General features: G+C 45.5%; 1 protein-coding gene across 2 annotated transcripts in view; it reads right to left on the bottom strand.

The window, feature by feature from the left end:
- Positions 1-12,316, bottom strand: part of LOC140741095 (soluble guanylate cyclase 88E-like) — a 51,421-nt gene that overhangs the window by 35,989 nt on the left and 3,116 nt on the right. For both annotated transcript variants that reach the window (XM_073070832.1, XM_073070831.1), the window contains exons 2-6: positions 10,402-10,565; positions 8,441-8,853; positions 6,489-6,629; positions 3,802-3,941; positions 2,164-2,298 (exon numbers count right to left, since the gene is read on the bottom strand). In XM_073070832.1, the coding sequence (XP_072926933.1) occupies positions 2,164-2,298; positions 3,802-3,941; positions 6,489-6,629; positions 8,441-8,560 (536 nt within the window). In that variant the 5' untranslated portion in view covers positions 8,561-8,853; positions 10,402-10,565. The remainder of the gene's footprint in view (positions 1-2,163; positions 2,299-3,801; positions 3,942-6,488; positions 6,630-8,440; positions 8,854-10,401; positions 10,566-12,316) is intronic.

Below are 12,316 nucleotides of genomic sequence, written 5' to 3'. Positions count from 1 at the left end.
TTTTTAAAACTCTGACTGCCATTTCACTGACCACAACTGTAATTGATCTATATCATGTTGTATCTTTTAATGACCTTCTTCACTGTCTGCAGCTCCACCAGATTTTGTGTTATCAGCAAATTTACTAACCCACCCATCTACATTTTCATCCAAGCCATTTATATATAAACAACAGAGGCCCCAGTGCTGATGTAGTTCGGAGCCTTTATAAGGCATTGGTTAGACTACACTTGGAGTATTGTGAGCAGCTTTAGGCTCCATATCTAAGAAAGGATGTGCTAACGTTGGAGAGGGTCCAGAGGAGGTTTGAACCTCTGGCCTGTACTTGCTTGAGTTTAGAAGAATGAGGGGATCCCATTGAAACCTACTGAATATTGAAAGACCTAGGTAAAGTGTATGTGTGGAGGGTATTTTCAACAGTGGGGGAATCTAGGACCAGTGGGCAGAGCTTCAGAATAGAAGGACATCCCTTTAGAACAGAGATGCAGAGGAATTTCTTTAGCCAGAGGGTGGTGAATCTGTGGAGATTCACTGCCACAGACAGCTGTGGAGCAAGTTATTTGGTATATTTAAAGTGGAGGTTGAAAGGTTCTTGATTAGTCAGGGCATCTAAAGTTACGGGGAGAAGGCAGGAGAATGGTGTTGAGAGGGAAAATAAATGAGTAGGGATTGAATGGTGGAATAAACTTGATGGACTGAATGGCCTATTTCTGCTGCAATGTCTTACCGTCAATTGTTTATCTATTTATTATTTATTGAAATACAGCGGCGAATAAGTCCTTCCAGCCCCTCGAGCTGTGCCACTCAGCAGTCCCCCAGTTTTAACCCGAGCCTAATTATGGGACAATTTACAATGACCTATTAACCTAGCAACCCGTATACCTTTCAAATGTAGAAACTCCTTATAGGCAGTGGCAGGAATTGAACCTGGGTCAATAGTACTGTAAAGCATTGTGCTAACCACTATGCTACCTGAATTATGATCCCTGCAGAACTCCATTGGTCACAGACCTCCAGCCAGAATAACATCCCTCCAACACTACCCTCTGTCTTCTGTGAGCAAGCTAGTTCTGCATTTAAACTACCCCGTCAATGTCAATCCCATGCATCCTAATCTTCTGGATAAGCCTACCATGGTGGATTTTATCAAGTGCCTTGCCAAGATCCATGTAGATAATACCAACTGCCCTTGACCTGCTCCATTCGAGGTTGTGATGACTGTCCGTAATTCATCCATGTTCTTCCTGCTATGAGTAAGTCATATCCCTAAGAATTCTCTCCAAGAGCTTCTCTATCACTGATGTGAGGCTCCCTGGCTTGTAACATCATGGATTAGCCACATTGCCCTTCTTAAAAAATGGAACAACATTAGCCGCTCTCCAGTCATCCATGACCTATTAAGGATACAAAGATTTTTGTTAAAGCCTCAGCAATCTCTTCTCTTGTCTCTCTCAAAAATTTGGGACAGATCCTATTAGGCCCTGGGGATTTATTCATCATAATGCTCTTTGAGAGACGCTATACTATCTCCTTCTTGATCTCAAAATGCCCTAGCATATTGGAAAACCACACTCTGATCTAAATAACCTCTGTATGCCCTTCTCCTTAGTCAATACTGACCAAACCGAAAATCAGAAAATTGCAGATGTTGTAAACACTCTGTAGAGAGTCAGAGTTAACCTTTAAAAGGTTCATTTATTATCAAAGTATGTATGCTGTATACAACTCCGAGATTCATCCTCTCCAGGTAGCCATGAAACAAAGAAAACCATGGAAGTCATTCAAAGGAAAAACATCAAATCCCCCCACTGCACAACAAAAAAAACATGCAAATGGCAATATCAACCTCCCCCCCTGACATTGTAAAACAAATTGTGCGAATGGCATGAACATCAAACCCCAACCCTCCCAACTTGTACAAAAAAAACACTAACAAATTGCACCAAATGGCAACAAGAAAGAACAGGCAAAAACACAGGATAGAATGCAGCCCAATCCATTGATTGCAGCTTTTTCTGCTATTATTTCACTGCTGTACTATTACTCAGACACGTTTCCATGAGTCTTTGAATTTTACTCAGGCCTTTTGGATACTGAGCTACATTAGTGTTAATCATTTGCACTCATTCACTCAGCGTCTCCAGGTGAACTGGTCTCACTTACCTCATGGTAACATGTGAGTAATCACCCACCAACTGTTCTGACAGCACCTCCACGTGAATATCTGTGTCATAGAACTGCTTCCCCATTTGTCGCAGCTGACCCATGGCATAGTGAAGGTATCCTTTCCGTTTACTCCTGTCCACAAGCAGAAAGCACCCGGGATCAACATTAAATCATGTCACAAGATGACTCTAACAATCCCTATCCATTCTAAAAGGTATTACACCCTCTGAAAGATCAGTTCCCTATCAGGGAAATTCAGTCCTCAAACCAAAGATCATTCTGAAAGGTCTGCTCCAAATCTTTAAACTCAACTTCCCTCCTAACACAGATATTTTTCAATCCATTTATCACTTACTAAAGTACGTTGAAAATTTCACTCAAACTTCCCTCCTTCTCTTTTTCCCTAACCCTATCCCCACCAACTCTGCCTGCTTCCTTACCAATTCGTCCTGCGCCTCCCCACCAACTATCCCCATGCCTCCCCACCAGTCATCTCTCTTCCTCTCACTGGAGAAGCTGTCAGTGAACTTTCAGAAAGGTGTATTAACATTTAAAGTGCACAGTAATGGAATGAATTTGTTTAGGAAGTCTGTGACCAGTGTCCCAGGGATCAGTGTGGGGTTCCAGCAATTTTTTGCTGGTGGGGGGAGGGGGGGGGATTGTTGTTTGCTGCTACTTACGCGGGGGAGGGAGGGGAGCTGGGGGGACTTTGGGGTTCCAACATTTAACTGTCATTCATTCTTTGGGGCACCCCTGTTTTTGTAAATGGTTGTGAAGAAAAAGCATTTCAGGATGTATATTGTATACATTTCTCTGACATTAAATATACCTTTGAATCCTTTGATTTACAACATGCATCAGTAGTTTGGACAAGATGATTGAGTACAATATATTCAAGTTTGCTGATGATACAAAGAGGGTTGGCAGTAAGGGTTATGGTCAAAGAAATGGAAAGACAGTATTGTTTAAATGTGGTGAGTTTGAAAGGTATTGGTAACCAGAGGAATCTGGGTGCCCTTGTACATGAACCATGCTGTTCAGCAAAAGCAATGAGGAAGCACACAGTATATTGACCTGTTTCTTCTAGGTCTGCTTCTGCTGAGAGTCTGACAGCATTCTGCTAAAGGGCAAAGATAGCCCTTCAGTATCCCGGCTATGCTCTCCACCCCATGCCTGGATCACCCCCTTCCCTCACAGAATTCTCCAACATTCACCAGTCTCCAGCTCCTCTGTACCCTACAGCAAAATGTCTTCACTTAACCTCTGTATGGGGATCATTCCCAGCATCCTCCCATCCAATGGGCACTCTCTGACCCTATCAGAACTGACCTTTCACCCCAGCACGCTGACTTTATTGTACTGACCCCTGTACCACCTAACCCTACTGGCACTGACCTTTGACTGGAGCACCCTCTGACCATATTGGAACAGATCCTTGACCTCACTGACCCTTCATCCACATTTTTTTTCCCAGAGGGTAAACATCACTCTTAGCACTCTGAAGTTCCCTGAGCATTGTTCCCCCTCCCTGCCACACCACTACATGCCCCACCATTCCCTGATATCCGTCCCTGGCCCACCGCTCCCTGATATCCCTCACTGCCCCACAACCTGCTGTGCCATGGTTCCTAATACCTGTAGTGCAGTGTAACTCCCGTAGCCGACTCCTCCTGACAGAAGAATGTTGGAGGCTGCACCTTAGGATAACTGAAGCGAAGGTACTCATGTAGATTGTCCAAGCCATTCACAAAATCTCGCACGTGTCTACCCAGGACCTAGGAGGGAGGTGAGGAGTACACATTGTGAGATAAACATCTGGGGACTGTATCTGAGCACTGATCTCTGTCCTAGCACTTACCACCAACGTATCATTCTCTGTAACTTTACCATCAACAACAGGATCCTACTACCAAGCACATCTTTTTCCTTCCCTCTGCTTTCTATGCGACTCCATTGTCCATTTGTCCCTCTCCACTGATTGCCATCCTGGCATTTACCCTGCAAGCTACTCCTCCTCCCTCACCACCATTCAGGCCCTAAATAGTCCTTCACCTGAGAGTCTGCCAGGTATTCCTGATGCGGCCTCCTCTACATTAGTAAGACCCAACATAGTTTGGGGGACAGCTTCATCAAGCACTTTCATCCGCCACAAAAGGCTGGATTTCCCAGTGACCACCCATTTCAATTTGACTTCCCATTCTTATTCTGCCATCTTCAGCCCTCTACCTTTTCCACCAATCACCTCCCAGCTTCTTACTTCATCTGCTCTCCCCCACCCACCCCCCTTCCCCCTCACCTGGTCTCATCTAACAACTACCAGCTTGTCCTCTTTCCCCTCCCCCCCACATACTTATTCTTGGATTTTCCCCCTTCTTTTCCAGAACTGATGAAGAAACTTGGCCTAAAACGTCAACTGTAGCAGGAGAAAACAGCTCCAATGGTTGAGTTCCTCCAGCACTTGTTGTGTTGCCCAAGATTTCCAGCATCTTTTGTTTAGGGTTTCCTTAACTCTAAGATGCTGGAAATCTTGGGCATTTCCAATGCTTGGTTTGTCTGCAATTTGGAAAGTTCTCCTGGCACATCCATGCCTGAGTCATCAATAAAAAACACAGAGACATCCCAGCGCTTATCCACAGGGAGCAACACTGTCTATCATCTGACACATCTCTGCTTCCTCCTTTCTGCCATGAAAGTCCTTCAGGATACAAACACTTCCAGACCTTGGGCGATAAAGTGAGAGAGAGAGCCCATAGAGTCAGCGACAGGACAGAAACAGAGCCCCTAGCATTGTAACCAATAGGAGTCTGAAAGCTTGGGGGAAGCCCGTGTAGTTTGCAAGCAGCTGTCGACACAGGAGAGGCATGGGACAGAGGAGAACAGCAGGAAAAAGTGGGTTGTGTGGCAGGGGGAGAGCTCAGAGTGCGTAACTGTTAACTCCTTGGGGAATTGAAGACTAAAGCTGGGGGGTTCTGTATCAATGATATAGGGCACTGGAGGGACCACATCTGTTGTATATGTACAGGACTGGTGTTCTTTGAAGAAGAATGTTCATGCATTGGAGGGAGTTAGGAGCAGGTTTACATGTAAGAATGGAATCTGACAAGGACAGGTGGACAGGCTGGGCTGATTTCTGCTTGTTCTCAAAGAATGAAAGACATATGATTATGTGGGTTCTTCGCAGATTGGGTTTGGAGAGGGTGTTCATTCCTCCAGAGCAGGGGTTCCCAACCTGGGGTTCACAAACCCCTCAGTTAATGGTAGGGTCCCGTGTCACCCCTACCATTATGAACCCCTACTCTAGGAGAATCAAGAACCAGATTCTAAAGTAACACATTGGCCATTTAAGATGCAGAGGATGTTAATTATTTAAGCTCTCAGAGAATCATGAGGCATTGAAAATCTCTTCATGGAGTAGTGGAAGCAGAGAATGTTTAAGGCAATGGAAGATATACATTTAATGGACAAGTGGGTGAAGGGTTACCGTGGGCAGGAGAGAACGTGGAGTTAAGGTTTCAAAGGTCCAATTTGATGTCAGAGAAATGTATACACTATACATCCTGAAATGCTTTTTCTTCACAAACATCCATGAAAACAGAGGAGTGACCCCAAAGAATGAACTACAGTTAAATGCTAGAACCCCAAAGCCCTGCGCACCTCCCACGCGTAAGCAGCAGCAAGCAACAATCCCCCCTGCCCCAGAGTAAAAATATATATCGAGAACACAAGCGTGCAGCAAAGTATCAGCAAAGACACAGACTTGCAGTACTGTACCCCAAAGACTACTCGTTCACCTGGTATTCGACACACTGCAGGCACTCTCTCTCTCTCTCCCTAATAAGGGAAAAAGAGGTGTCTCCATTTCCATTAGGTTACAATCTCAACTTTACATCAGCCATGATCTTGTGAAATGGTGGAGGAGCTGTTGGGGAGGTGGTGGAGCCTAGTCTTGTTCACAATTCATGTGTTCAAACATACCATCTATGTCTCTCCCCACCCAGTATTGGGCCTATCTCCCACCATTTCCCCATCCCCACACTACCCCATCTCCCTCACCAGTAACTTGGCCCTTCCCCCCTTTATTGTAACTTCCCAATACCTAACCCCTCACTCTCCACTCCATCTTCCTCCTCAGCACAGTACATGACCCTCCTCTCCCTGCCCCCTTATTCACCCCTCCCTCCCCTCCCCCTCCCTAGAACACGATACCCTTTTCTCTCCCCGGAACAGAACACTCTCCCTCACCCACAGCCAGTGTGGAAGTTACCAGGGACCAGGAACCAGGTTATGGAAGCTCCATAACGGATGCCAGGCCCACCACTCACCTTCAGGATCCGGTCATATCCATACTTCCCCACAAACCCTAGGAAGTAGACGCCCCAGGAATTCATCAGCTCACTGTAGGGGGTGCCAGTCACTCCACTTGCTGCCATGGCGATGCCTGGGATGACACTCTCACTGTAGACCTGGCGGCAGCAATGGGAAGGCATGTCAACGGGGGCCAAAGTGCCGAGCATGAACCATGTGGGAGGACTACACTGTCTGGGAAACTGTACTCTCTGGGTGTACTGTACCACCTAGGACTGCTGAACCATCTGTGCTACTGTACCATCGGGAGTATTACACCGTCTAGGATTACTGTACTGCTTGGCAGCTTGTGAACAATGTCTGACACACCTCTGAGTGTGGTCTGGTTCACTGGTGCCCTGTTACCAGCTGAGAAGCAGTGTGCCCTGTGGTCTGGGAATTGGAAAATTATAGGAAAAAAAGGATAATTAATAAATTGAGTTGGTATCTATCAATAGTAAACTTCCTCAGAGAAGGAACGTCAGGCCAACTGTTCCTGTCAGCAGGGAGATGAAACCTGGATAACCAGCCAGACTGCCTGAAGCAGTGTCCACCAGTTCCAGCTCAGTGTCTGAGAAGGGATTGTTAACAAAAATGTGGAACAGGAGATAACCCACTGACTGGGTTCCAGTTAGGTAAGAAGACGGATGCATACCGCAATAAGTGCTAATCGCGAGACTACTTTAAATAATCACAGTACATGGAAAACCCGTGTCAGTCAAAATAAACTTGACAAGATTAAACAAAAAGCACAACAGCTTAATGACTCCAGCTAAGACAACAGTTAGTGAAAACAGGTACTTGAGAAACCTAAAAGCCCAAAGCAGTCCTGCTCACTGACACAGAAATTTGGAATAATTAACAGAACATTGATGACTGTGGGTAACTGCTGCCATTTGTATAAACGTTGGTCACTTTGTTTATAAATGTCCCAGACAAACAGAGTCATACAGCATGGAAACAGTCCCTTTCAAGTTAGTCCCACTTCCCAGCGTCAGGTCCATAACCTGCTAAACCTTTCAAACTGTCTTTTAAAAGTTGTTATTGTACCTGCATCAACTACCCCCTCTGGCAGCTTTTTATACCCTTTGTGTAAAACATTTGCTCATTAAGTTCCGATTAAATCTGTCCCCTCACCTTAAACTGATGGCTGCTAGTTTTTGATACCCCAACCCTGGGGAAAAAGACTCAGCACTCACCCTATCTGTGTCCCTCATGATTTTATACATCTCCATAAGATAACCTCAGTCTCATAAACTCCAGGAATGAAGTCCTAACCTATCTAATCTATCTCAGTCCCTTTAGTTTGGCCAACATTATTGTAAATCTCCTCTGCACTCTTTTCAGTTTAATAACACCTGTCCTACTCAGGGCAACCAAAACTGAGCACAATACTCCAAGTGCAGCCTCAGTAGTGTCCTATACAAGCTTACCATGAGCTCCTAACTCCTACGCTCAATGTCCCGACTAACAAAGACCAGAGCGCCAGAACCCTGCTTTACCATCCTGTCCACCTGCAACTCCACTTTCAGGACCCCTTGGTCCCTCTGTTCTACAACACTCCCCAGGGCCTTGCTGTTCACTCTGATTTGACTTCCATTTATCTAAATTAAAGTCCATTCACCTACTTACCCAGTTGATCAATATCTCTCTGTAAATCTTGATAGCCATCTTCACTGTCATCTGCAAACCTATGAACCTTGTCTTGTACATTCTTATTGTTGTTTGATAGCTGACAATGGGAACAGGAATTTGCAAAGGGATGTTGACAAATGAAGTGAAGTCATGAACCAGTTAGACAACAACTCACTATCCATTAAGATTTATGAACTGAATATTTACAGAAAGGTGAGATGCAGAGGGATCTTGAAGCTCCAGGTACAAACATTAGTGGGATCATAAACAAATGCCAAAACCGGGTGATGTTTACCTCATGAGTTACAAATGAGTGTAGCCTCACATCAGCTCGCTCCCGTACCAGCTTCCACACATCGTCTCCGTATGACTCCTTGATGAAATCATGCAGACTCTCACACAGCAGCCCGTACATCACGAGAGTGAAGCAGGGGAGTCCTGACAAGTGATGCCAAATCTTCGTTCCTTCTCCGAGTGAAGGTTGTGCTGCAGACCGAGTGCCGCAGACTTGCTCACTGATCGAATACCAGCTGACATAAACAGACCAGGCTTCACGGGACAACCTTCAGCACCACATGGTCACTCTTTTGTCAGAGAACATCAGGCTGCATCCTTCAGCAAGCCCTTGACCTCATTCACTCAGGCCTGCTCTGGGTCTTCGTATCCAGCCAGGAGGATGTGGAATCCTATGGCCTCGAGTCAGCAGCACTGTGAAACAACCCAACAGAGATTACCCTCGATAATCATGGGCTCCCCAACTCACTGCTTTGTGAGATTGGCCTTATCTTGACCACACTTTGCAGTTCTGTGGGATCTTTGAGAAAATCCTGTTTCCATAACAGGTCCATATTCAAAACCTTTAAACTGTCAGCTGGAGCCCACATTTGCTGCTTACATTGATCAACATGCTATACAAGAGCCTGACAATTGCAGCACTGATACGAGACTCCATGAAGTGATCTGGGTAACTATATTGCCTCGGTAAAGCCAGGCTCCGTGTCCTCACCTTTGATCCAAAGGAGCTTCTCTGGGAAATGGACAGGAATCACACCATAGAGTCATCGAGTTATACAGCACAGAAAAAGGCCCTTCTGCCCAACTTCGTCCATCCAAACCAAGTTACCTGCTTGAGTTAGTCCCACCTGCTCGCATTTGGCCCATATCCCCCTAGACCTTTCCTATCCATGCACCTGTCCAAATGTCTTTTAAGCAGTGTAATAGTCCCCAGCTCTATCACTTCCTCTGGCAGCTTATTCCATACACCCACTACCCTCTGTGTGCCCTCAGATCCCATTGAATCTTTCCCCTCTCACTTTAAACTTATTCTGCCTAGTTTTGGACTCTCCTGCTCTTGGGGAATAAAAACTGATCATCCACTTTGTTTATACTCCTCATGATGTTATAACCCTCTATAAGGTCACTCTTCAGCCTCCTTTGCTCCAGGGAAAACAGTCACAGCCTATCCAGTCTCGCTTTGAAACAGGTGCCCTCCAGTCCTGGCAACAACGTGGTGAATTTTTATTGCAGCCTTGCAACCTAAAAACATCCATCCTATAGCTGGGCGAACAGCACTGGACACAATTCTCCAGGTATGGTCTCACCAGTGTCTTGTATGGTTGTAACACTCAGCTGAGAATGGACAGGGATGGGGTCAGACTGGGAATGGATGGAGGTCACACTGGAAAATTCAGTGCTCTTGTTCAGGCTAGAAACTGCATCCAATCCCTGGACATTCATCTTAATGTTCTGCAGTGACAACCGTACGTTCCAGGCAGGCACTTGACATACCTTGTTGAACTAAAATGAAGCAGAGAACTGAAAGACCTAGACTACATTTGGGCATAAGTGGCAAGTTAACATTTGCAATGCAAAAGTGCCAAGCAGTGACTGTCTCCAATGAGAGAGAATCTAATGACCTACCATTAACATTCCTGTGCTGAGTCCCTAATCAGCAATGGTTACCATGGACCAGAAACTCAACCAGACCAGCCATAGAAATACCACGGCCACAACAGTAGGCGCACAGGAGCACCAGCAACTTCAGGTCATACACCACCCAGACCTGGAACTACACCATGGGACATTCCTTGCCCTTGAGTTTCTGGTTCACGGTAACCACTGCTGATGATCAGGGACTGTGGCGGCTCAAAACAGTTCACCATCACCTTCCAGAGGGCAGTTGGGCAGGAGCAATAAATGATGGATCTGGATTGTAAAAGTAATTTAATTTTAAAATGCCATGCATAGTCTGCTCACCGGATTTTCCATGTTGTTCACCATGCCACACCACACACCCACCACAGGAAGGCAGATACCAAATGAATGTGAGAGACAGGGCTTGTGCTGATGGGTGTATCCAGACTGTGAGGTATTACACGTGCAGCTGTTGTCTGGTTCCTCTTCTCCATGATATCAGTAATCTGTAATAATAAAATAAACAACATTAAAAAAAATCAGGAACCCTCTGGTGTGGCCATTATAGGAACAAAGCTTAATGGCATCTCAGAATGATTCACATATTAAAAAGCGAACACTCTGTTCTTGAAAAGTAAATAATATACCTACTGTAGAAATATTCATGAGCCCTGCCCCATGATAATTGGTTGAATCACTCTAATCTTCTCCGTTAAATTCTCTCAGATACGAAGCAGACATCCCTGTCCAGGTGGCTCTTTATCCTCTCAGACTGCCCCTCAGAGTAAGGATGAGCTGATATTACTTTTGTTTGTGGGTTCTGAGGAGGCCGATGAGGCTAATGTGGCAGTGTCACAGATGCAGCAGGAGATCCTGATGCAGTGTGGGGCTGTGAGGGTACTGCACTGCTTCTGTCTCCCACTGTGCAACCTTGAGGTTCTCAGCACTATCTCCAATCTTCCGTCTCCACTTTGGGTGGATGTGGGCCACTCCCAGGAATCAGTGGAGATATTACCAAGTGATTTCAAGATGTCAGGGCATCTGTAGGGTCAACACTGATCACTAGTTTTCTTCTCCGGTCTTAGAACCACCACCGGAGAGCTGTGGAGAACGATGCATTTGCCCGAGGCGTTATCAACTGTGGTACTTCATGGCAGAAACTTTTGATGGCTCTTTATAATTTGGTGTTGTGTGCTTGGTTGTATGTTTATTACAATTTCCCAATTTCCCTCGGGATCAATAAAGTATGTCTGTCTGTCTTCACAATCCAGTGAGATAGGGTCCAGGGAGTGTCAGTGGATCTGTAACCCAGTGGTAGAGGATGACCCATCGCTATTCAACCTCCTCACCCACGAGCTTCTTTTGTCTCCTTCCCTGTACTGACAAAGGGTCTTTGAGCTGAAACTGTTGAGTATTTGCATCATCTTCTGCTGCTGCTTTAGATTTCTAGTATCTGCAGTTTACATGACCTTTAATTCTGATTTGTTCTCTCTGCAGACACTGCCTGACCCACTGGAGCATTCCCAGCATTTTCTGTTATTCCAGAGGAAGGAACTCATTTGCAAAATGACCTATGCATCTGTGTAAAAAACGTGCCCTGCATATCTCCTTTAAACTTTCCCTTGCCTCACCTGAAAGCTATGTCCTCAGCTACTTGACATTCCCATCCCGGGGAACAGACTGACTACCTACCTTATCCAAAGCAACACACACAAAATGCAGGAGGAACTTAGCAGATCAGGCAACATCTATGGAAATGAATAAACAGTCAGGCCGAGACCTTTCTTCAGGCCTGGAAAGGAAGGAAGAAGATGCCAGAAGAAAAAGGTGGGAGGAAGGAAGGAAAGACCAGCTGGAAGGTGATGGGTGAAGCCAGGTGGGGGGGAAAGGTCAAGGACTGGAGAAGAAGGAATCTGATCGGAGACGATAGTGGACCGTGGGAGAATGGAAAGGAGGAGGGGACCCAGGGGGAATTGATAGGCAGGTAAGAAGAGGTAAGAGACCAGAATGGGGAATAGAAGAGGGAAGGGGGAGGGAATTCTTTCTTACTGGAAGTTATAAACTGGGTGCAGAGCTCCACAACATTGTCCTGTAAAGTTACATCAGAGTCTTCCAACTTTTATATGCCTTATCCCCTGCAGCCTTCCTCATTAATAGCTTTTCTTGCATAGTAACACTCTATGTTTCATGTGCTCAGAGCCCCAATTCTCCTTACACTGCAATATTTTGTCATCTCACTCTAAATAATTAACTTGTT

Source organism: Hemitrygon akajei, chromosome 18 (genome assembly GCF_048418815.1).
Source record: "Hemitrygon akajei chromosome 18, sHemAka1.3, whole genome shotgun sequence".
Taxonomy (NCBI): domain Eukaryota; kingdom Metazoa; phylum Chordata; class Chondrichthyes; order Myliobatiformes; family Dasyatidae; genus Hemitrygon; species Hemitrygon akajei.
The sequence above is the reverse complement of the archived record's forward strand: the minus strand, read 5'-3'. Positions and strand labels throughout refer to the sequence as shown.